The sequence below is a fragment of the Odontesthes bonariensis genome, chromosome 20 (assembly GCF_027942865.1).
Source record: "Odontesthes bonariensis isolate fOdoBon6 chromosome 20, fOdoBon6.hap1, whole genome shotgun sequence".
Lineage (NCBI taxonomy): Eukaryota > Metazoa > Chordata > Actinopteri > Atheriniformes > Atherinopsidae > Odontesthes > Odontesthes bonariensis.
The window spans coordinates 28,270,754-28,293,767 of NC_134525.1; the positions used below are offsets into that span (position 1 = coordinate 28,270,754).

The window sequence follows — 23,014 nt, forward strand, 5'->3', positions numbered from 1 at the left end:
AAAGTGGGAGCCATGTACTATTTATCATTCTCTGAAAAAGACTCGCCGGCTCTGAACAAATGAAGAGAAGAAAAATGAGAGAGTGAAAGGGAATGATGGGGGAAGGTGGGGGGAGGGGCAACGTATGTGCAAGGAAGTGGCAAGCAGAGCTATGTTTTGGCTCTGGCTCTATGTTCACAGCCATGCATGGAAAGTATATGAAAGCCAACAAGGATAGAGTTCAGGAATAAAAATGCACTGATTTACACTAAATGCAATGTGACTTCCTCACACTGTCCCTTTTTTTTTCTAACTATGTTTGTATATTTCCTCATCCTAAAAATGTCAATAACATTTAATTTACATACCTAATTCATATGCAGGAGTTGCATTTTAGTTAAAAACCTCTTCATCTCTGCTGTCTCCCATTATGAGTGTTAAAACGTCTAGAGCGGAACTAATGGCAGTTTCAAGGTAGCTAGAAGCTTTGTTGCTAACTTAAGGCAACACAGTCCTTATCACACCACAAGCAGGTCAAAAACTCAAAAAGTTAGCCCCCTAAGAAGCAAACAAAGTTATGGACAGGGAAAAGCATGCAAATTGTTGGGAAAAGCACCACTGATGCCATGGTCTATGTTCTCCCCTAAAGCCTTAAACACTGTCTAACCCGAACCTAAATTTATCCTTCAGTTCAAATCAAGTCTTAGCCCTGAAGATATAGTTTCACAGTGGGGATTTCAATGTTCTTCCCCACGGTGGCACAAGCCATATGGGTTATACTGTTAAATTCAGTTAAATTCTTCTATGAAAAAATAAAGATGACCATAAAGGCCAACACACACACATTCTCCTTTCAGGTCTATAAAAACCTCAACATCCACCCTCTGTCTCACAACTTTTATACCAGGTTTTGAGACACTGCTTTCCTGTTCTTAATAAAAGCCCTGGTACATTCATCTTATATTGACTGACAGTTTATATTTTCTTTTCTTATCTTTTTTACCAATAACATTGCTCATAACATTCTCCAGATCCCATTTGTTGTTGGTAATGGAAAAAATAACAATGACAAATACCAGATTTAAATAATGTCTTTGTTTCCAGCAAATATTAAAGCTGCGGTCGGCAACTTTTTTTTAGTCATATTAGTTTGAACTGTCATGGGATTCTGGAAGTAGAATATTAAATAGGCTGTTTAGGAAAAATAACAAAATCTGTAGCTTCCTCTGAAGCCTGTAATAATGCTTGCAAAAACCGAGCGCTCCTGGCTGTTTTTAACCAATCAAGTTAGGGTGGAGGAATCCTACCTGTCAATCACAGCTTGTGCACACGCTGCTGAGCGTGAGTCTGCCCCAGCTTGTGTGCGCTCACACTGGTGTGAACTCACGTGCACAACCTTGTCCACAGAGGGGGAGGGGTTTGGGGGGCGATTCGGAGCTTGTTAGAGGTTGGGGGAGGGACCTGAAAGTTGTATCAGTTCGAATTTTCCGACTTTAGACTCGTAATTTTGAAAACCTGCCGACTGCAGCTTTAATGTGATAAACACGATCTTTACATCCTGCACTTCCATTCATGCCTGCTGCATAGACGATTAAATTCACATCACCAACATTTTATATTCAATATGGAAGCTGGAATTAAACATACTGGAAATAAACCCAAACAACCTGGTACTTGTGCCTTGTTCAAAAGAATGGACAGTAGAATTCACAATCTAATTTTAAATGGTAAACTGATGCAGAAATCTAAAAAAAACACAACACAACAGAAACTGATTCATCTTGATAAGTAAGCAGAGTCCTTGTGCTTGTAATGGCTGTTATTCACAAAATAAGACCGGATGCACCAATGCATATATCTCATTCTCACATATGAAATGGAATTTGCTCAGGCAAATTCACTGAAAGGACTTCCCTGCAAACTCTGTGATGTCAGCTTGTAATGAAAGTGTCCAGACCCTTAAAAAATTTTTTTAAAGGGTCAAAACTTACAATAAGAGCCAAAGGTTTAACATTTTCATGTCATTAATTAATTGTTTCTTCAGAGAAAAAGGTTTTAGTTGACACACAAAAAGTTGTGTCAAGTTGTTCATTAACCACTCAGACTTTAGGAGGCGATACAATACCCTTTATAACATTCAGACCACATGAACTTTTGTTCTTCTAAGTATTGGAGGAAGCTCCCCTGTTTTTTGTGTGACTGGTCTAGATGAAAGGTGTTCAGAAATTGTTTGAATATACAAACACTGCCCCACTCTAACAAAAACAACAATATTAACATTGGTAACATATTGCCCTTTAAAACAACAGTTTGAAATTTAGCCTTTAAAAAACGGGGTTTATTGAGCCTATTAGCGACTGAAAGTATGTGATGGGTTTGTGGCTCATCTACCCACTATAGAGGGGATGCTGCTGTAATGTCACTTCAGTTTTCCTATTTATAGTGTGATTGGAAAAATCAGCCCTTGAAGGTATGTTGTCTTCTAGGAAGTTCCTCAGTCCCGACAACTATTTTACTGCCTCTAGAATGGTTTGGTCTGAATGTGCATATTTACAGGTTGGTAGGCTATGTACCTTGTGCCTCAACCCCTCTAAGTATTTCAAACAGGACAACCTTAAAGGTCCCTCTGCTATGTTATTTCCTTCTCATTTTACCCACAATTTAAGGGAGTAAAGTGATTTCATGAAGAGTTTCAGGCCAGAAGATATACGATATTAGATACAATGAAAATTATGAAGACCTTTAAAATTTGCTCACTTTATTCTATGAAGTCGGAGATGTTGACAGATTTTGGTGCAATTTGAAAATGTACACTGAAAGGACTTCCCTGCAAACTCTGTGATGTCAGCTTGTAATGAAAGTGTCCAGACTCATGAATTATTATCACAAGTGCAACAGCAGCGACAAACAGTAACCAGTAGGACAGCACTTAAAGGTGCGACTAACTTGAGTTTGACAGGACCAAGGTTTTATCTTACATACCAAGCATTCCCAAAGTCTGTCTGCCTTCTGTTTTTAGTTCGGTCACTAGAGCTAAAATATTTAGGAATCAGGAGCTTTATGAGGGAGCGTTGGTGTATGACCATAGAATTTCTTTTGAGTAACAGTGTCAAAAAAAACAAAAGCCAAACAAAATCAAACAAGCTCATCTCCCTGTTTGTCCCACAGCAAGAGGGTTCCTGGTTCAATTTCCAGCTAGGGCCTTTCTGTGTGGAGTTTGTTTGTTCTGTGTTTGCATGGTTTGCCAGGTACTATGGCTTCCTCCCACTGTGCAAAAACATGCATTTTAGGTTAATTGGTAACTCTAAATTGACTCTAGCATCTGAACCTGTGATGGATTGGCAAACTGTCCAGGGTGTACACTGCCTCTCACCTGCCGGCTAGGATGGGCTCCAGCCTCGCTGCAATTAAGTGGGTATAGAAAATTGATGGACATTATTGGAAAGTCCTTTTTACTTTTTTGTGAAGTTAAACCAAAAGTGGGAGTAATGTCCTGTTACCCAGCCTTTCTGCAGTCATCTCAGTGAATAGCGAGAGACAAGAGACAAGCTCTGTGTGATTCAAAGTACTTGTCAAATGCAGAGCAGCATTTTTCTGATCACTGGACTGGATGGGCTCAAAGCATACAGTCTTTTTCATTTGTTGTATTTTTTGTTGTTGTTGTTCTTTTTTGTTTGTTTTGTTTATTATCCCAGATGCTGGATGTAAAAGACATTGTGGAGAGTCAATTTCAGGCAAACAGAAAAACAGACAATACTTTATCAGAAATTCAGTGAGTGCTATTAAAGAATAAAATTACTAGGGCTGTTGCATCTTTGCATCTGAGTTCATTGTAGGCTACCTATGATTAATGAGAAATGCTGGTGGCTTAAGAGGTGGAAAAAGACTGTGGCTAACTCAGACATGACATGGAATGCGAGTGAGCTCACAACAGCAGCTGACCTTGTGAAAATACTGATCACCAGGGGAGAAGATTTTTTTTTCCAATTAACAGTAGCTGAAATGGAGCTGAATGTAAATATGAATGACCAAGGCTCGTTTAGTTCTTACACATTTTACTATTTTTTATAATAATTAGGCTTGTATCATCAAAAAACAAAAATCAAACAGAATTTGTTTTTGTTATATTCTATCATGGGAGACTGAGAATTCTTTTCCAATATTAAACTTTGACAAGATTTCCAAAATTGCTTTGTAACGTTTCAAGCAAAGAGCACATGTTCTACAGTTTCAGCCAAGAACAAACCACATTTTTTTTCAGTCAAAGGTAATCTTTCTTCATTGGAAACATATTAGAATGATGAATATAACTTATCATCTTAAAGTGAGTCTGTCTGCCATTTAGGTAGGTATACAAAGCTCTAAATCTAAGAATAACCTCATGGGTCATCTTTAAAGTTAGTTTTTCTTTAAATTCTGTCAGAACCACTCTCGTCAAAATGAGACGAGAACAGAGATGAATTTCAGAAGCTTATTCTGAATGCATACAATTTATGTTTGGCGGTATGGCTCTGTTCGGAGGAAGTTCCCGACTTTTCCATGAGCTCCATGGAAGCCAAGACAGGGAACAGCAGCATCCTCAGGTGGAGTGCCTTCCATTTGCTGTAAAGGCAACAAACCCCCTAGAACAGAGCAAGCAACAATGAACAACAGTATGACATTGTTTGGCAATGAGAAGTCGGTGGAGCAGGGGAGGTGGTGGGTGCAAGCAGAGAGCAAAAAAAAAAAAAAGCAGTGACAGCAAACCAAGTTTAAATGAAGTGCCCCAAATGCCAGCATCCAATAGCGAGCATCAGCTGATTACCCATTGAGTGCAGCTGGCCATAAGGGTTGGGTCGGCGTCAGCCAATAGGCAAAGGGCGCGTTGACTACGTGGTCTGCCAGAACTAACGCGATGCTCCATTTCTGTCAGAACCACTCTCGTCAAAATGAGACGAGAACAGAGATGAATTTCAGAAGCTTATTCTGAATGCATACAATTTATGTTTGGCGGTATGGCTCTGTTCGGAGGAAGTTCCCGACTTTTCCATGAGCTCCATGGAAGCCAAGACAGGGAACAGCAGCATCCTCAGGTGGAGTGCCTTCCATTTGCTGTAAAGGCAACAAACCCCCCAACAGACCATACTGAAACACAGCCAGCCAATTGGATTGTTGGACAAGGGTGTCCTACAACCCCCCAACTGACCATACCGGAATGCAGCCAGCCAATTGATAAGTTGGAACCAGGGTATCCTACCCCCCCAATGATTTATTAGCTACCAACGTGTGACACCATTATGATTAGTAGTAGTAATATTACAAAATAATTATTAAACCGCGACTAAGCTTGACGTTAAAAAGGTGGAACTGCCGTAGGCTCACATAAACACAGACTGAAATGTGATGCGAGTATTTAATTGGGGCAAGCATTGAACTCAACCACTTAGGTACACCATAAAAATATATTCGGTCTCCACAGCAGCGACAGCGCTTTGCGGCAGGGCAAAGCAGAGCAAGATCCAAGCAAAGCAGCAAGATCCAAGCAAGCAGAAAGGGTTCCAAGCAAGCAGAGCAACATCCGATCCAAGACAGCAAAACGAGAGCCAAGCAAGCAGAACAAGATCCAAGCAAAGCAGAGCAAGATCCGATCCAAGAACAGCAAAACGAGATCCAAGCAAAGCAGAGCAACATCCAAGCAAAGCAGAGCCTTAACACACTTCACCTGACCACCTAGGAAGTTAAAGTCACCGTGAGCTTGCATATTTTTCTATCCACACAATTAAAAAGCCATAAAGCATGACACAATGACCTCTGTCATTGCTGTTCGTGCCATCAATTCCGGGAGCGGTTTTAATGATTTGACTTCATCCCAAATTTATTTGCGATGTTAATCAGCATCTTTCATGCAAAGTTAAGCCCTACCAGTGGCTCTTGTTTTATTTACCAGAGGCACAGCTGCACAATTTTTTTTTTTTTAAATACCAGTAGGCAGCTATTCTAAGTGGAAAAACCTTTCAATGACCCATTGAAAACTACCTTCCCAACGCACAAACTCCAGCTAGCTGAACATCAGCTTATAGCAGGTTTAAGTAAAAATATACTGAAAATCTAGCTGTGGCAAGATGACACGTAGCATGGCAACTTGCATCAACAGGGCATCACAATGGCTTTAGTAAGCAGAGAAACAGGATGCCATTTATTTCAAACTTCCAAGAAGACCGGCAGCCTCCAAAATGACAAAATGAGAAGAGGCAAGTGCTTCCTAACACGAGCACATCACATGCATAAGTCGTATACAAGTTCCCAGAAAGCAACACTCAGTATTTGCAAGCAAGAAACTAAAGGGAAGAAAGAAAAGCCTCCAGTGTTTCCTGCAACATGTTTCTCAGAGGTTCATCCTGCACCAGTACTTACTGGACAGATTGCTCTTTTATCAGTTCACAGCTGAATTCAGCTTTTACAGGCTACTTCTCACAGAAGGAAAAAGGACAACGCTCCTCCTGAAGGGATAAAGGCTCGTGTATACTCTCGCAGCAGTGTGTCGCAGTGAGCTTGTCGCAGACACGACGCAGTTATTTTTGATTTATGCCTTGAAGCGCTGTCTGCGCTATGTTAATCCCACGCCACAACGCAAGAGGGACAATCACGAACAAGCTAGGATTGTGGGTGTTACGGTTACGGAGGTCATTCAACAACAATGGCGACTGGACGAATGCGCACTTTGATTGAGATGCAGCTGATCGATCTAGAAATAGAAATATTGCTACTACTGGAGCTGCAGAGAGGGAAAGAATCGTCACGGTTAGCACGGTTAGCGTCAGCCGGTTAGCAAACCGGAAATACGCATAGTGTAGAGCGGATGTAGAGTTGACCAATCAGAGGCCTCCTTCTCTCCTCCCTGCGGCGATGTTTGCGGTGAGTTACAATTTTGAGGAGGTGCACCAGAGTGTCTGCGTAGTGTCTGCGTAGTGGGGGGGCATGTCTGTGTTAACTGCGACACACACGCAGACGACCTGGTTTCCGAGTATAAATCAGGCTTAGTTGTGGCATCAACCGTGGGGACGATGGTTGAAATGTTTTGATGTCATGCAAATTAGCATGCCATTTGCTGCGCAAGAGCCAATCACAATCAGGCTGGTGTTACACGAAGTGGCCGGACGCTTGTCCACAAAGCATCACAAACATATGCTGTAGAACTGCTACAGATGTCAGATCCTTTAAATCATCGAGTGCATCACTGATCTCAAGTGCCATCTTGTGTTTATGCTCAAGCCTTTAAACACAAAAACTGTTGGACGCATTGTGCCTGAAATTGTCCCCTAAATGGCCCCAAAGAAACGAGTGAGGACGGCAGGGATTGTTTGGACGGGAAGCGCAAAGCCGTTGGCCAGTACGTATGATTCTCTTAGTATACGAGCATCGCAGCTCACACAGCAGTGCTCAGGAGAGCAGTATGTATCCTTATGATATGGTGTTATTTGTAGCTTAGAGGACTGCTTTATAGAGCATAAGACTAGCTATCTTATTGTCAGTTATAGAGCGTTAAATAAAGGATTCCTGTTAGAGGCAACAGTTGTGTTTTACTGGACAAGTCTCTTTAAATCGCTCTATATGAGCGTCTGTAGAGACCTCCACTGTTTAAAATTTTATAATTCCCAGAGCTCATTTACCAGTTGAATAAATATTAAAAGGTAGTTCAGTCAGCCAAGTACACTTAGGCTCCATTGTTTAACGATTGCCTAAGCTAATCAGCCTCTTACTGTTGCTTTTGTTAAGCAAAAAATGCAGCTAAGTAGTGAAGTGTCACTGTAGGTCTCTGGAGGTTGTTATACGACGAAGTGCATTCCTATAGCAAACAGGGTAGCATCCTGACGTTCTTCTCTTCAGGATCAAAACCTTTTCAGGGCCTATCAACGATGAGCCGAATTAATACAAGCAGAACATACATGAGCAATAATAATCACAGTGGATCTACATGAGATCAATTCGACCACAGCCACAGTTGGGCTTCATTCAGAAAATGCTTTTGTATCCATCCATTCTTCATCCATTGAGCATGGGATTCAGTTCATGACACCGTGGTCATTTCAGCAGCGGAACAGCTCTGACTTTAGCATTCTCCATGCACAGAATTGATTCTCCCTCTACTGAGTTCACAGTGAAACCCTGAAAACTTGTCAATGAATCTCTGATTTTATTATAAAAGCACTCACTTCACTTTACCTGGCAGCTTGCATTCAATACAGTGGGAAAAAATAAAAATAGACTTGCTTGCTGGTGGATAAACGAGCAATGCTGTAGCTAGCACTGAGAGGAGGAACTAGTCCAAACAATGTTTCCGACATTGACCGAGGAAAGGCAATAGTTGTTAATCCTCTGACTCACATCAACTCCCACCGTTTCCACGGCACAAGCACTCACACCCGACACGACAGGTGACGCCGCACCCATCAGACTGTAATGCAGACAATGCCGATCAACAGCGTGTAGCGCCAGAGGCGCGCGCTCCACCTTAGAGCATCACCGCGAGGATCCACGGACCAATAGTCACGCAAAATCATGTGAATCGGTGTAAAATAAGCCGCGTGTCTAACCGCGGCAAGCCCTGCCACGTACAGGAGCCTGCCGTGGCATACCTTGACTCTGACTGCCGCACGCTGTGACAGCTCGCCCGGTGTCGCGTCTTGGCTCGGCTGAATGTCCTCCACGCGTCCATCTCAGCCGAATCTCAGCCGAATCTCCGACTCCGCCGGCAGCGGGGATCCATGCCGGACGACAGGGTAAGCAGCACAATAATAATACTAGCATCGGCGCGTATGCTAATCGGAGCTACGTCTTGTAAGCAGAAGCAAAACTTTTGCCCCTACTCGGGGAGCTGCTGTGGAAGGCTGCAAGCAGAGAGCAAAAAAAAAAAAAAGCAGTGACAGCAAACCAAGTTTAAATGAAGTGCCCCAAATGCCAGCATCCAATAGCGAGCATCAGCTGATTACCCATTGAGTGCAGCTGGCCATAAGGGTTGGGTCGGCGTCAGCCAATAGGCAAAGGGCGCGTTGACTACGTGGTCTGCCAGAACTAACGCGATGCTCCATTTACTAAGGGAAACAGCTAAGGGGAAAGATAAGTTTTTAAAATGGTTGTATATTTTTTCCTTGTAAATTTCAAATCATCTATGCAAATTGAAAACATCTGTGGAGTTTCACCACTGTTTATGGGATACCATTCATCACTTTCAAATGCTTTATTTTTTCTTCACTTCACATTAAATTCAATAATGAAATTGATTTTGCTAAAGAAAGTTGCTGCTAGTTTCTATCAAGTGTACAATACCAAAGACCTCTCCTCCACCCATTAAAAATCATGATAATTTCATTTTGGACAGAACTCATCTGTTATGACAGATTGGAGATTAGTGCACTCAGACTGTCTTTATAAACTTCACGTATAGGAGGACTTGCTGATAAAACCTAATGGGAAGTCTACAGACATAGAAATCACACATAAGTAGGAAATCTATCGCATTTTAAAACATCCATCCACGATCAGAAATAATGTTACAAAGAATAATATTTTTTACAAATGCATTTTTTGAAACCAGTTTAACCATGACCATGATGTCTCACAGCAGGTCAGCACTATGCAGCACCACATCAAATACAACACATATATGGTCTGCTATGACTAAATTATTTCCACCTGTTCCTCAGTTTACCTTTGTTAGTGTGTTTGTTCATCTTACATGTACCTTCCTGCCATGTAACTAGTTCCATTTATCTTGCAAGGCTTGATTTGTAATCAAGATTCAGTTAGCTTCCCTTTTTTCTACTGTTGACTGCCTCTTCTTGGATACCTGTTGCACTTTTTTATGTCAGATTTGCTTACATAAATTCTAACTTTTTCTGCCACACGTCTCTTGTGTTCTCCATGTGGGTCCTTATCCAGGTTTACATGTAACTTTTTCTGGTAGCATCTATAGATTTTTGTCCATCTAAAGTTTACTTGTTGTCCACTTTCTATTCTAACGAAACCGCCAATCATGCCAGTGCTGTCTCTTTCCATGACTAACATTCAGGACCAGCACGAGCAGTCAATGTGAAGTCAGCTGTACCATTGAGCCTTAAGACCAACTTGCCAGCCTTCGTCTAAATTTTCAAGTAGTGACGGGTTGAGCGGCAATGAGGCCAGGGCCAAGAGAACAATGGATTCAATGAAGAGAGATGGAAGGGATGCAAGTTTCAGCCTCAGTTCTTTATTAGCCCAGGCAGATCAGCATGCCTTACCATCAGAGGAAAGCTATTTAAAGGAGCAAGACTTCTCACAATCCACCTGCCCATGAGAGGTTATCTTTTTCTTGCCCCTCTCCTCTATCTCCTAAAGAAAATACCCTCCATCAGGAGGATGTTGACATTATACTCTGAATAAACCTGTTCTTCTGTATTAAGGCCTCAGTATGCTTCTCCGTTGCTATCCGTCAATCCGTCTCCGTAGTCACGGAGAGGCTTTATACCTTTCGAAGTTCTCCGTCGGGATGTCAGATAAGCAAGGCAATCACCTTGACGGATAGATAGGAATTTTGGCCAACGCACACAAGCGACTGAGAGCCTCTCCGGGAGGGTCGACAGGGACGACCAAAAATCAGCCTTTAAACAGATACTATAGAGGCTAGTATATTGTATCTGTATCTTTATAAGTTATACAGTTATGAGAATCATTTAGGCCATTAAAAAATAATGATTAAAATAACACTGGTTTATTTTTAAAATATGGAGACCAGGGGCCTCATGTACAAAGACTTCTAATTGTTGACGTGAAAAGGTGTGTACGCCACTATTTTGTGCGTACACACCCTTTGTACATGAGCCCCCAGGAGACAAGTTAAGTTACTCTTTGTGTATAATGACAACATACAAATACCACAGCATTCATGTTTGCATTAATGTAGCTCTCTAATGATTTTTCCCTGACAACCACTCTCAAGGTTGTGTTAATTTAAGAATTAATCAAATTAATCAAAAAACATTTTCAAAGCATAAATAATATTTTGTCAAAGCTGGAAACCAAATACGACAAATAAGGAAATCAAAGGCTTTTGAGTTATTACATTTCATAAAAAAGCTTTTAAACCACAAACAAGCCACCCAGTTCTTGGACAACAAACTCGTAACTATAATGCCAGTGTATCTTAAAGGCGTATGCAATGTAATCTTTATCACTTTCACCACTTTCCTACATAACATTTGCTAATAATCTACAAACACGTATCAAAGTATTGGTCAGAGACATTTTAGCCTGATGATGATAATGAATGCCGCAGGATTACAACAGAAAGTTATTACATTAAAGTTCACCCACGAGGGGATATGGCTGCAAATCATGCAATTTGTCTTCTATTTCAGTCCAAACATTTGTGGGGGAATTTGACCTTTTTATATGAACACATGTTTTCTGATGGTACTTCCTGCACTGACTGCAACAGTTCTAAATCTAAATGTTTTCTTTATAATACTACTAATAAAAAGAATCATGGACATTATGAAAAGGCCTTTACATATTTCTATTGAAATAATTAATATATCAGCAAACCTTTCATATGTTTAATCAATTCTCATTGATTAAACTGTAAAAAAAACAACAACCTCTAAACCATCAACAAAATGAATATTAAATATTTCAACATTAAATTTAAAAACATCTCTTTGGTTGCTGTATGACATATATTTATCATATATTTTCTCTTCCTTGAAAAGAAGAGAATGTGTTCTCTTTTAAAGAACACATTCTTTTCTTCTGACTTCAAGTAATGGACTGTTTGGAGACAACAAAGTGCTTCTGATTTGACACTTGCATTAGCTGCAGGGATGACAGTAAACCTAAATTATATTGATCACTCTCAGACACTTACAAGAAAATGTGCAATATTGATTCTCAAGTCATTCTTTGTGATAGTGCTTCCAGAGGTTGAAGTGTGGGAACATAATATAAATCAAAATACTATATAAAATCTTCTTCTTCTTCTTCATCTTTATCTATACTCGGTTATGATGGGGACCTTAATGTAAACTACAGATAGAAAAAATTACAAATAGTTTCTCAACAGCTGCCTCAGTATGGCTTAGCATGGCAGCACTGTCATAAGAAGGAATGGTCATGGATGAAAATAATCGATGTTACCATTACAGGGAAAATTTGGTGGTATTCATTTGCATTCATTTGCAATCCACAGATGGATGATAAATCAGGAAGACTTTTCAGCAGTAAAATACTGAGTTAATTTTGGATCTTTTAGAGATATTTTGTCTTTTTATGGTATTATTTATGTTTGTTGTTGATCAAACATTGATTTATCACAAATGACCACAAGCATTGGTAAAGAAATGGAAAAACTACAATTTAAAATGTTAACTGACCAAGTTGTTCTTCATGCTGGAAGCACAAAAATCTAAATGAAACATGAGTTTAAATTGTATACCATACTGTAAAGAGAACTCAACAACAGACTCCCAAGAAAACCCAAATTTGGCCACAGTGACCATGGTATTAGTCTAGACTCAGCTTATGTTCTGTTGTACTTACGTTGCATGTTTTCATTGCTCTGGTCAATTTGATTGTAAACATAATAAAGAAGTCTGTTTATTTTAGCATATATTCAGAGCTGTATGTGCTTCGTCATAGCGGGTCAAAAAAAAATAGATGAAGATAACAGGGACAGGAAAACAAAAAAAAGCCTTCATGAAAATGTAAAAAAAAAAATTACTTTTTTCCATCTTGTCATCATATGCACGCATGATTGCTCACAGCTGATGGTTTGATCATGTGACGTCCAAGTGGCAGTAAGCTTACCTTTTAGTACTTCTACAATATACCTTAGAATTAATGTGATTATTTTATTTTGTTGTATTTTTTATGACGCACCTTCTTGCCCAAAGTGAATAGTGTTCTTGATAACATGTTTTAGTGACTCTCATCATGTAACCTCCCCAAGATAGTTTGGCCTTGATAGGGGTGTTTCTGTACCAAATATTAAGTATATAAGTTGGCAGTTCAATCAGAAGTTCTGGGAGCATCATTTCTAGTGCACAGACTATATGTTTTACGTTTTCCTGCAGTGGTGCTACCAAGCTCCACCATACTGTAATCATGTTTGCTGCTGGCAACATTAATTATTAAAATAATGAGCAAAGACAAACAAAACAAAACACAACTGGACTCGTTTTTCAGAAATAAAATATCCAAATAAGGGCCGTGCTTTTTATATTATATCACGTTCCATTACTTTCTTTTTCAAATCGTTATCTCATTTTTGTCATGTTATTCAGAGTGCAACCAGAAACAAAAATATGTTATAACTACAACCAAAACTAAATTTCTGAGATACAAGGGATAGACACATTCTATGCAAAATTTAAATATAGTTTATCTGTATTTCTTTGATGCTAACATTCAAGGTTGATTCGGGAGCTAATTTAGACTGTTACAATGATGTGAACATTTTTCTTTGGTCAGGCTCACCTCGTGCAGACAGCTGCTGATGTATGATAATGGATTTCATAAAAGAAGATTTGAAAAATGTATGAAATAAGTAAAATTATTGCAGTTACATTTGTAGTCTCCACCTCAATTATTACGAAAGCATGTAGAACATGGAAATGCCTTAAACTGAATAGCTGTACAATGGTGACCTATTTCCTGGAGAGTATCTCCAATTTATTTTGTGATGGATGTTTTCAGACATCCTCTCGTCCTTGCTGTTTCACGCCCCACAGATGAGAACAGTTGGCAGTGTATCTACTTGGGTGGTGTGCAGTCACACAAGCTCGTCGAACTTTTTAATCAAAACATTAACACTAGCGGACCATTAAAATACAGTTTTACACGTGACCACTGTGGCAAAGGTATAAGAAAGAGAAATGACATGAGTAACGGAGGTTTGTGGATAGACCTCACAAAGCCCTGCAGGGGGCAAGATGTAGCACTGCTGGGAAAAAGAAGCCCCATACTGTGTGGTAAAAAGATTAGAATGAACTCCAACTAGGAATGACAAAACAGGGTAAAGATTCAAATCTACAAATGTCTACATTATTGTCCAATAAAACCATAGACATGCTGGTTCTCTTACTTATAGGTGCTCTTTTTCCTGGTTTGGCTGAGGTTTCTTTATTCCACTGAAAGGAAATATCTAAACTAAAGTGCACACTGACAACACAAAGCTCTAAATCTAGTTAATCAGTCTTCATTTATTGCGGAATTGTTTAATTGCAGCTCTGCCCAAAGTCACAAATAAATATGAAAACAGAAAATATGTATATAAGTTTTCTCAGAGCTCTGTGCATACTGTTGTATTGAAAGGAGCAGATACCTGCAGAGCTCCGAATGGAGCATTTTATCAGAAGAAAGGAGGCTGTTCTTGCAGCAACATAGCACACAAGGAGTGGAATGTTCAAGTGGTCACATCCTTTGACAATTGGTCAACAAGCTTTCAGCCATATGGGAAATATGTTTCAGTGGGTAAGTAGTTCCGTTGTTAATGTAAACAAAGGTAATCTGAGTAAGCCATTGATGAATAAAACAGTATACTACAGTTGAAGTTAAGACAACCTAAAATAGAACCAAATCAAGACTAAAACCAAAGGCTGGGACAAGATCAAGACCAGGACCGGGAGCACTTAATAAATTCAAGTGAAATCCGAGGAACATTTTCACACACAAAGATGTGGTTTATGCATAGAAAGAATTCTAGTACGAGAGCAAATTAAGCTATTTTACTAAACATTTTTTACAATGGCTGCACTGTTGTAGATTTACAGAACACACGTGTTCATGATAGTGTCCTGTCAATACCATTATCTTATAGTTAAGCGCTTTGAATGAAAAGATTTTGCAGTTATGGCTATAACAGTCAGTCATATGAGACTGAGGATGCCACCATCATTTGCAGTGACACTTGCAGAACAACCCCAGTGTTTAAAGTGCAAACCATGTATGAAGAACTAGGTTTTAAATCATGTCCACATAAGTCTTAAATCATAAAAAGAAACACATGAAGTTACATAGCAAAAGGGAGATCAAGGATTAGTTTAATGATATAAATTATGGCTTCACAAAGGAATACTGATAGTGAAAAGATGAAAATGCACTGGCGAGAAGCAGACCGTAGTTTTATAATTATGAGCCTGATGGGCATTGAAAAGACTGGGAAAGTACAAGGATTAGGAGAAATATCATCTATCATTTGTGGTGTGAGGAGAACCATCAGAGGACAAGCTCAGTTATCCACTGGAGAAACTGATGAAGTATTGCTGCTAATCCAATGCCATCAAATGGTTTGAAGAACTCTATCATCATAAACTGACTCAAAATTTAGATAAACTGAGCACTATTGCGGACACCATTTACAAAGAAAAGTGCAAAGTTAAAAAAAGAAAAGAGGTGAATAATAAAAGCATTTGAATTGTGATTTGGATGCTGATTACCATGGCAACAGCAGAAGCTTCGAAACATATGTCAGTCCTCGCACATAATAAGCCTACATCCTGTACAAGATAAAAACTACTGCTGAACACACACGCATAGGCTGATATAACTGGAATAACAAAGACCAGGAGTCACAATAATGCTAATAAGATTCCATTTCAATGAGGCAGAGCCTGACTAAATGTCACAGTGTAAGGAGATAAAATGTTTCCTGTTCACTGATTTTGCTGCACCCAGTTTTCATTCCTCAACTCAAAAAAACATTTGGCTGGGGTGTTTATGCTTCTTTCTGGTCTTCCTTTAAAAAACTGCTGTCCCATGACAACAACATGAAAATAGACAACTATGTGTGTGGAGAGCAAGCATATGAAGTTCAAAAGGAGCATGATCAACTACTGATGTACAAAAACAATGTAGACACGTGCCAGCAGGCACCGTTATAAGACAACAGAAAGGCCTGCAGCTTGTGCCAATGAAATGACCAGCAAAACAAATGTCTCTGACAAAAACACCATTTATGAAAATATGCATGAAGAAAATTTCATTTGCAATTCCAGTTTATAAAATGTAGTAATCTGGTCATTATATAAAAATGCTTGGTCTACTTTAGAGATTTAGGCCAATTAAATTATCAATACTTCTGTCAAAGAATGCTCATCTTTGGAAAGAATAATTTATTCCTGTACATTGAGAATTAAATATTTTTTTAGAACTGAGATGAACTAAAACAAGAAAAGTGATCAGCTAGTTTAAGTATTTTAGACATGTACATCATCTCCTTTTAAAGAACGATTTAAGGAGAAAATATGTCTTCCATGAGTTTCCTGGTGACCTAAGGTTTTCAGACTCCTCAGACACTGACCTTGTAACCGTGATTAGTACTGGTTTGTCTGTCGGTGTACCGTTTGTCTTCCATCCCTCTCTTATCTCATCACTGTGCTGTTATTGTCAAACTGGCAAAAACTGTTTTCGGTTGCTGAAAATGCTCAATCATACAGATAAAGAACCATGAGTGCAACCTTGACAACGAGCAGTCGATTTAATTCATAGCCGAGTGTTACAGACCTGTACACAGATTTCATATCACAAGACACGGTGCTTTAAGGGAAGGTGATGACATTTTTCTGGCTCTTTCTGCATGACAAGAGAGCCAAACAGTCGGCCCACCCTAAACATTAACACAGCAGCGGGCATGACGCGTATACACAGCCGCTATACAACCAATCCAATCCAATTCAATTCTGAAAAATGTACACATGGCAGTGTGTCAGCATGTAAGGTCACATTAAGTACGAGGTATGTATGTGTATCAATGTAAACTAATTGCTTTATAATAAGTAAATGACTAATCAAATATTGCAGCATTGATTTTGCGACAGATGGTCACGGACCTGCATCGTGTGCGCAGGACACTTACCTGTGGTGGAGTGGAGACTCTCCAAGCTCCAATAACGAGACAGGACCCCCCTCAGAGTGCCGCCCAAGCTGCCTCCACCTCCGCCTCCACCCATACATCCACCCACACCGAGACCTCCGTCTACCATGCTATCTACCCCTCCGCCTACTGGGCTCCCTCCGTCTGACTCGGACCCCGGCGATAGCCCAGAGCTGCCACTGCCGCTACTGCCACAGCTGCCCCCGGGCAGGGGCACGCCCCCCTCCGAGCCCTGCTGGGTCCGCATTTCTATCAGGACTCACAACAGGGAGGGGGGAATAGAAGTTCGCAGTGAGGAATAAGGGAAATGAAGAAGCGGCGAGGTAGCGGGTAAGCAGGTAGCTTATTTTCCCAATGGTAAGAAAACGCAGCGAAGGAGGAGGAGGAGGGAGCCTCCTGGCTCCTGATATCTGCTATACTATTCGCTGAGGTAAGCTTCAGCTGTCAACTTGGTGTTTTCTCCTCCCATACACAGAACAGGACGGTTGTAGCAGCAGTCCTCTCCTCCCTTTAACTCACTGCAAAGGATCGACTCCCATCCAACAGCTCCTCTCTATTCCCTCCCTGCTCCTATATTTATTGGTCTCTCTTTGCAAATGGTTGGACAGTGCTTCATTTCCTCACATCAACTCACACAGTTTGTTTTCTCTCTCTCTTTCTCTCCCTCTCTCCCTCTCTCTCGCTCTGGCAGGCTGACATCAGTGGGGGTCCTGCAGGGGGGTTTATGTGGCTCAACCATGCTGTTTGCCTGCTAGCAACAGTGTTTGGCTCACTAATGGAGTAAGATCCATTAAGGTGAAGAATGAAAAATGCCAACCCTCCCTCTGCTCTCCAAAACATACAGACATGCATACACAGAGGCCTGTATCCATGGCCTCTGAGGACATTGAACTGACTTTTATTATACTCTAAGGGCTTACTCTAACCATAACAACTACTTGCCTTATCCTAGCTCATACTCTAACCTTACCCTGGATGTGAAAACATGCATTTTCCCTGAGATGTTATGAATCATGTTATGAAGACATGATTTTTGTCCCCATAAGGAAGCATAATGTGGCTATGAAAGTATATCTCAGTCCATAACCAGCTTAGTAATGAATGCTAAGCTAAAGTAAATAATATAAGTGAGAAAAAGTCATGTAGTAATTGAATATAAAATATTAGATTTAATGTTAAACGTCTGGTATGCTATTGTTAATTAATGTAAATACGGCTGTTCATATTTACATTATACATAATAACAGAATAATAAATCATGGTTTGAAAGATATCCGGTTTTGAAGGCTGATGGCAGTATTGTTACCTAAGTACAATTTTAAGGTTTCAAATTCAGAATATTTTAAACCATCATCAAAACAGTTTAAGATAACCAGACAATGAAAGAATGGTCCTGAGAAGTATAACCACACAAAACTACTACTTATTGTTTGCTAATTTATCAGTGCCAAGAAAAAGAAAGCAAAAAAGAATCTCCCAAAGCATTAAATGATGGCTGTTAGGCATATATGGGGTTAGTAGATCTATGATTTAATTAATAGCTCAGCGGTGTAAAGCTTTGAAAGTCCTCAGTAAAAAAAAGGCACATATTATTACAATATTCTTTGATTTCCTATCCTACACCATGAAAGTTCAGAGATTTTCTGAGAAAAAAATACAATAAAAAAAAAGAAGAGCAGCATCATTTTGGACACAAAGCAAAATAAATGTTTTTTCTCGGCCCATTTATTCTTTTGAATGCTTAACTATCACTGACAACACATTCTGTGGCATGTCCATATCTAGAAAAGTAAAACCCAAATTTTCCATAAGGAGACAGAGTTTGGCTTTTGTATTTTGTGATTCAGGTGTATATAAACTTTAGATTTTATGTAAATAAATAGATTCTTCACATTCAGTCACTTTATAGCCGTGTTGTCCGTCATTTATTCTTTCTACAGTCAATTTACAGTTTTGTGTTAAAGCTCAGACTTCAGTGTTGTGCTCTGTCAGCCCACAAACATCAGCAAATGGAATGATAGCTGAGGCTGACTGTGACACTGTGGAACAAAACATACACACACAGAAGATTTATTTCTTCTGTGTGTGCAGAAAATGCATATTTTATGCACTGCCATTTTTTGAGCTGTTCTAACAGAGATATGAATCTGCTCTGAAGCGGTTACTGACAAGTCTACGGGACAAATAGTACTAGAACCATTATATTTAATAGCATTCCAAACCATTCGAAATGATATGTTCTTTCGTTGAATTATTTGTTGTTTTAAGAGTTGTTTGTGGATTTGATGACAATATTATTTCTGTGAATGTTGGTACGAAAAAATGGCTACTTAGCTAATTCACAGATTCCTTTACAGTTTAAATTATCTTTATAAGACAGTAAATAGTATGAGTGAGAACACATTTAAACTCAAAAGGTTATTTTATTGATAGATTTAAGCAATACATAAGCAGTTCATATGTAAGCATGAGGGAGTTAAAAAGTTAAAGAAGGAGTAATTTGATTTCTGATAAAAGTATCGTACAGTGTATTACCAAGATTATATACTGTATAAGAAGTACATTTTATAAGCATGTTTCTTTTTAGTCTGTTCTCAGTTTCACCCTTTACTAGTCAATTAACCTGTGGACAAACTGATCACTGTCTTCAGAGTTTTGATGAACGAAAGGTGTTTATCTTTCTGCCGAGTTATATTCGGAACATATAACAAGGCCATTTCCAAACCATTCGAAATGTTGAAAATGTCTGTCTAGGCAAAAAAGGAAGAAAGAGAACATCCTATATGGAATATGGGTTTGATGATTTGATTTTAAAACTTCTTTTATTTCTCACCAAATACTTTCCATGACATTCATTGAAATTCCCTTTAGAAACCTTTCTTTTTTTGCACCGTATTTAAAATTGAGTCCAAACTCAAATGCAGCTTTGGCACCTGATTCACAGTTGGCAAAAGAGCTATGGCTTCTAAAAGCTGAGGCTAAAGGCACACGATTCCACGGCTGACAATATGACTTGTCATCATCAGGCCACATTACTAAAGGGTTTAGGTCAAATTAAACCACTTTAAAGAAGATTACACAAGCACAGGAGACATATCAATATGTAGATTATTTCTGCTCGGCTGGATATCAGAAGGATAATGCAAAGTATTGTGTAGAAAGATTAAAGTGGCTTTATTATGTGTGTGCTGTTTCATTCTCAGTCTCAGAGAATGACAGGGGTGGCACTGTACTTTTAGTTCATCTTCCCATTTACTTTAGTCTAGCGAATCTAATTACATTAAGGACATGTGCAGCAAAACCACCGACCTCGCCACAAGAACGTCCGAAAGAATGGATTCAGAATGTTAGTGCCCGACAGTACCTCTGCAAAGCTGAAAAATGCTTTCACTGCACTGCCATTTTTTGAAGACAAGTCTACAATTTAGTTCATGTAAATCAGGGGTGTCAAACTCTGGCCCACGGGCCAAATTTTGCCTGCAGTGTAATTATATTTGGCCCGTGAGGCCTGCCGGTATTATACAGCGCATGTACCGCTAATACTACAAATCCCAGAATGCTCTGCTGGTGTTTTGGTTCTGCTGATTAAACTCCAGTGTAGTGACGCGATGAAGTCAAAGTATGATGCAATGGGCGCTGCACAGTTTCCACATTTCATCCCTGACACGATGCCTCAGCTCTGCACCCAAGCTGCTCAGATGATCTCCATGTTCGGCAGTATTTATCTATGTGAGCAACTATTCTCCTCGATGAAGATGACCAAAACATCTCACAGGAGACGTCTGACTGATGAACACCTTCGCTCGATCCTGAGGATTTCCTCAAGAGCCTCAGCCCAGACATTGATGAACTAGCATCCAAGAAGAGATGCCAGGTATCTGGCTTGGACACATCAGAGTAGATCAGTGTAGCAAACCAAGATATAATTAAAGTTTTCTCTATGCATTTTTTCTTGCTACTCCCAGACATGGGCTTGAATGGTTGCACTTTCATTGAAAGATATTATTATTTGTAAATTAGTTTATTATTGTTATTTTATTTTCAAATTTATTATTAGCCTGTGGAAAAAAGGTTACTGTCAGAGGGTTGCAAATAGAAAAAGAGGCATACGATTTCTATTTAAATATTATTTAAGAAATGAATGCCATTGATGTGTTTTTTTAATTTGAAATTCGATTTTGCATGTGTGCAATATTAAGTTTTATATTGTATAGTATTAAGCGTTGGTTATATTCAGTGTTTAGGCAAAACTTATTTGGGACCATATGAAAAGGTCTGGTGGAATATTTTTCAATAAATATTAATGTTGGCCCGTGACTTTGTCCAAGTTTAAACTTTTGGCCCACTGTGTATTTGAGTTTGACAGCCCTGATGTAAATAAAAAAAATAGAAGAAAATTTCAACCTTAATGGAATTATACTGATTTAGTAAACACAATATATATATAAATCCATATACATACACAGTACATAGAGTCTCTGTTAGCCTCATTCAGCAGACAGTGAAAGAGCCACTCAGTCAGCTCAGCTTCATTTTAAATCTTAAAGTAGTGGAAAAAGTATTCAAATGCATTACTGAGGTAAACATACTAAAACAACATTGTATAACTACTACTTCACATCTTAAACAATGAAAACTGATCTCTTAGGAATAACTGACTCTGATTATTGTTTTGTTTTTTTTTTTGTTAGATTCTCAGTTGACTGATTCAGAATCTCAGAAAATAATCTGAACCAAGAGTGACCTGATCACATTGTTTGCTTTGTCCAAACCTCAAACTGAACAAAACTTTTCTGAAGGAAAATTACTTCAGTGATCATCAAAGATCATTTCTTATAAAGCAATATTAAACCAAGCATTTCAGCGCTTCTTTTTTTTAAGGAGATTTCATCTTCATCAAATGGAACAGTATTTTTTAACCAAAGATGTGGGCATATATAGAGAGAGTTTTATGTGTAAAAAAAGAAGCACTCATCAAAAGCAAAACCCTTTAAACTAATTGTTTTAATAAGCAGCAGTTTGAAATACTATTATCTTAATTCAATTCAATTCATTTTTATTTATATAGCGCCAAATACAACAAATGTCATCTCAAGGCACTTAGATAATAAAGTCCAATTCAAGCCAATTGGAATTCAATTAATTGTAATCATAATTGTAATTATGTAATCTTAATTGTAATCTTATTTATGAAAAGTTGTATAATAGTAAAAAAAAAAAAAAAAGTCTGGCGCTTCAAGACTGTAATCATTTTACAGCACTACTTTATTCATATAAAGGGAACAAAAATATTGCACACCTATAAGTTGAACAATTTAGGAGGTGAAGCACCACCTGCTTTTAATGCCACATGAGTTACACTGGTAATTTTTGTGTTAGCAAATCCAAAATACTGTGAGAGCTGTATTATTAGCTCTATAAAAAAAAAAGCTAAATAAGCAAGTAATCAAGTCACTGCACATGTAACCGCACATTCCCATACAGAATCTGATGTTGCATTGGTTCTTTTTTTTGTTTTATCTTGGTGGAAAGAAAGAAATTCTGAGCTGCAGTAAGAACTGACTGCAGACAGCAGGTCACATGCAAAGTTGTAACAGTGTACTGTAGTCATTGGTTTCAGAATAAAAATTATTCCTAAATGTCACAACATCCTACACACTGGATCATTGACTAAATTTGTCGTTAAACCTGCAGAACTTTTGTTTGGCCCTTTTGGCTGTGAACACAAAAGTAATGAATCTGAAAAGCATTCATGTATGTCTCATTATTCTGTGTGTGATTCTGCTCATTATCATCCTAAAGGTGGCGCCAATATTTAGCAATAGACAGTCACCAAAACTGACAAATACACAGGAGTGTTAGAGTACCAAGAACATTCTAAGATATCGCTGGTCAAACCATCACAGAACTACCTCCATGCTTCAAAATTGAAGTCAGGCAATCACGATCAAGAGCTTCTTGGAGCATATTCCATACAAATATTTAACATGAACAAGAAAGAAGCATAAATGATGATTTGTCAGATACTGAACAAAATCATAATATTAACTAAAAATGTTGTATTTTAGTTAGTATGTTTTTGCGTGTTCAATTCATTGTTTCATTTGTTAGTAATGGCCCTTTAAGAAAAACAGGAAGTGGAGGCGCATGACA

The 23,014-nt window shown here is 38.8% G+C and overlaps 1 protein-coding gene across 2 annotated transcripts in view; it reads right to left on the bottom strand.

Moving 5' to 3' along the window:
• Positions 1-23,014, bottom strand: part of arhgef4 (Rho guanine nucleotide exchange factor (GEF) 4) — an 80,789-nt gene that overhangs the window by 46,893 nt on the left and 10,882 nt on the right. Inside the window, exon 1 of one of the 2 annotated variants that reach the window (XM_075452890.1) lies at positions 16,844-17,470. The exons of the other annotated variant lie outside the window; for it this stretch is intronic. Within the exon in view, the coding sequence (XP_075309005.1) occupies positions 16,844-17,108 (265 nt within the window). The 5' untranslated portion in view covers positions 17,109-17,470. Of the gene's footprint in view, positions 1-16,843; positions 17,471-23,014 lie in introns of those variants that run through there. 2 annotated transcript variants of the gene reach the window in all.